The 3042-nt window shown below is 32.4% G+C and overlaps 1 protein-coding gene across 4 annotated transcripts; it reads right to left on the reverse strand.

The window, feature by feature from the left end:
- Nucleotides 1–578: 578 nt before the first annotated feature.
- On the reverse strand, nt 579–2360 carry LOC136223151 (probable inactive shikimate kinase like 1, chloroplastic). Of its 4 annotated transcripts, none has more exons than XR_010685853.1 (10): nt 2108–2359; nt 1961–2001; nt 1814–1868; nt 1639–1711; nt 1477–1564; nt 1320–1402; nt 1146–1236; nt 996–1081; nt 846–910; nt 579–777 (listed from the first exon to the last, which is right to left on the reverse strand). XR_010685853.1 is itself a non-coding variant. In XM_066011007.1 (10 exons), the coding sequence occupies exons 1-10, from the start codon at nt 2283–2285 to the stop codon at nt 709–711; spliced, it is 822 nt and encodes a 273-aa protein (XP_065867079.1). In that variant the 5' UTR covers nt 2286–2360; the 3' UTR covers nt 579–708. The 4 variants fall into 4 exon arrangements, 3 of the variants coding, with proteins under 3 accessions (XP_065867079.1, XP_065867076.1, XP_065867077.1); XM_066011007.1 differs by having other exon boundaries at nt 846–913; nt 1000–1081; nt 1477–1558; nt 2108–2360; XM_066011004.1 differs by having other exon boundaries at nt 846–913; nt 1000–1081.
- Nucleotides 2361–3042: the final 682 nt, after the last annotated feature.

Consider the following 3042-nt stretch of genomic DNA (forward strand, 5'->3'; position numbering starts at 1 on the left):
CATTTGTCCCTTTTACTATGATTTGGTAACATTTACCCCTTATAGCATTATCATATGCAATGGCAAATACATGATTGGTTCATTGGGAGGTCAATTTTACACTTGCGTGCATAAAAACAAAAATTGCTAAATTGAATTTACTCAATTTTTTTCCGAATATATATGTGTTATCATATGAGTAGTCCATAACAGATTTTTTTATGTACCAATATAAAACTTCTCAAAATTAATCTAGATTTGGATTACAAAAGTAAGATTGAATCATTTTTAACAAACTTTGAGAAATTTATCGCCTTATCGTATATAATCTAGTTGAGTTTTTTAATTAAATACAAACTCAATGAGTTAATTAACCACTCTGAACCTTACTTAAATACAACTTCAATGAGATAATTTTGTATTAATCATATGACAATTCCAATTTAAAAAATCCCCAATTGATCAAATACCCGATCAAAGTTCTTGATCAAACATATTGTGCTGCTGTTACCATGAACCTGGTATTTGAAACACCGGGTTCCTCACAATAATAACTCCTTAATTTTGGAGATGCTTAAAAGATTTTATTTTAGTCCCACTAGAATTAAGCCGTTTGAAATGAGCTGAATATAGTTGAAAACAGGTTGAATGTCCAGAAACAGATTATAATAGCTTTGTCATTTGAATAAGCAAAGAAAAGAAGAATTTGATAAAGCAACAGAATCTTATCTAAAATGGTCTTGCTGCTTCTTCCATCATCTTCTTCACTCTTGTCAATTTCTCTAATTCCTTGAGAATCTGCCAAAGTCAGGAGAATCAAACAAAACTATCTTAATTAGTGCAAATATTGCAATGTTTTTGTTTACCTCCAATGCCATATCCTCTGTAGTCACTGAATCCAACTCATCATACCCTAATTTACCACATACTTCTGCTTAAAAGATTAAATAGTCTCAATTAGTACACTACACTAGAGAAATAGATTAGATGATAGGTAACTAAACAATATTACATACATACTTTGCAGGGAGATTGTAGCATCAGCTGTAGCATATCCTCCTCTCATTTTTTCATATGTCTCTATTAATTGCGTTACAACAACCTGATCATTCCTCATACCAAATCAGCACTTCACTATTAAAGAAGCATTTAACGAAAAACAATACCTCTGGATGAGATGTAGAGGTATGGCCTTCGCTGGCTAACAACTCCAGGGGCACATCAATCCAGAGCGAGATTCCATGTCTCAGAAGTGCCCTACATTAATTACACATACATTCAATTCAACAAATGCAATCCCATCCCATAATACACACACTACAATTACTTCATCTTCATACAAGTTAGTGGAACTCTGCACTCCACCATCTCCAGCACATACCACTAGCCGACCCATTGATGATAACTGCTTCAATACTTCTGTCTGCATTTCCAGATAAAATGATTCCAGTTGTTTAAATATATCATCAAATTGGTTTTGTTTGAAGAGAAATTCACCTCAGACTGCAGAAATCCCTTTTCATCGGTCTCTCTGTAAGATTTGAGGGCAGATGCACCACCAGCAACTTCCTCTACCAGACTATCACTAGAAGTAAAACATTCACAGTTTTACATGCTCCCCAAAGCTAAACTTCCATAAAAAACAAACTAATTATATACCTGTCAAAATAATAATATCGCAATGCATCGGCTAAAAGTTTTCCAGTACTGCTTTTCAATGAGCTCTTCATTCCTTTCAGAAGAAAAAGAAAAATTGCAATCCAACATCTATTACACGTGAAAGTAAGGCAATCTGTTTGAGTAAACATAATATAATATAATGGCAACCGCTTACCCACAAGAAATATGGAAGTTCCCTTCAATTCTGAGGATATATCTGCCCCTCTTTTCTAAATTGAAATTTGAAATGAACCCTTTCAATTCTAAATATAGGTAAAACACCGTCGAATTCACACATTACATTTCAATTTCAGTATCTCACCTTCACTTCATGAGAATAGTACACGGCGTCCACTTTCGTTGCTGTACAAAAAAAAAAAGTGAACGAATTGAACAAAAAGGCAACAAGGAAGCATAAACCCAATAAACCCAAGTAGGAAAAGGTTGAAATGAGATAGAAGGAACTCACCAGTAACGTTGAGATATTTTGGAAATGAATGGCGAGAGTTAATGCCCTGAAATAGAGAATTGCGTTTGCAGATAGTAGATAAGGAATGAGTCGGGAATTGGAGATTGAGGAAGTAGTGGGAAGAGTAAATTGAAGGCTGTAGCAGAGGTGATGCAGGGATTGCTTTCGTTATCGCCATCACCCACCCGGTTACTTCTTTTTCAACTCAAGCCGGAGATCCAATGGCTTCCTTATCACTAATGACAAATTACACCAAAATGTATAAATAAATTAAGGGAAATTTACGAAACTGATCCAATGAGTACGTTCATTTACATTTTTAAGACTCATTTGGTAGACTTTCTAATAACTGTTTACCCCAAATCATATTTATTTTCAAAACTCTTATTTTTTTTTCTATTTGCGAGACAAAACTTAGGTGGAATTATGGTGAAATTTGAAAAGAATGGGTAAAAGCTTGATAACATCAAATCAATTTGGTTTTTTAATTTTATAATAATGATTTTCAAACTGATTTGGGTTGTATTTGTTTGATTTATTGGTTTAGAAGTCAAAAAAGAGTAAGGCGTTTGGTTCACATAGGGATAACGGAATGGAATCAAGAAAGGTAAACGAAGAGAAAGGAATGGAATGATCATGAATTCATTTCTCTGTTTGTTTCAGTTCCACAAAGCGAGTGATATACCCATAATTCCCTTTGTGGTTGTTTGGTTCAAATGAGGTAATAAACTAGACTTGTATTTTTAACAATAATTTCTATATAATAATATGTATATATTAATAAATTAATCACATATAAATATAAGAATGAAAATTAATTTATTCAACCATTAAAATTAAAAGACGATGAACTGAATAAACATAAATAAAATAAATCAAAGAAAATGTATAAATATTTTATTTTAAAAAGAAAATAATTATTTTAAAATAATTAA

Source organism: Euphorbia lathyris, chromosome 3, assembly GCF_963576675.1.
Source record: "Euphorbia lathyris chromosome 3, ddEupLath1.1, whole genome shotgun sequence".
Taxonomy (NCBI): Eukaryota; Viridiplantae; Streptophyta; class Magnoliopsida; order Malpighiales; family Euphorbiaceae; genus Euphorbia; species Euphorbia lathyris.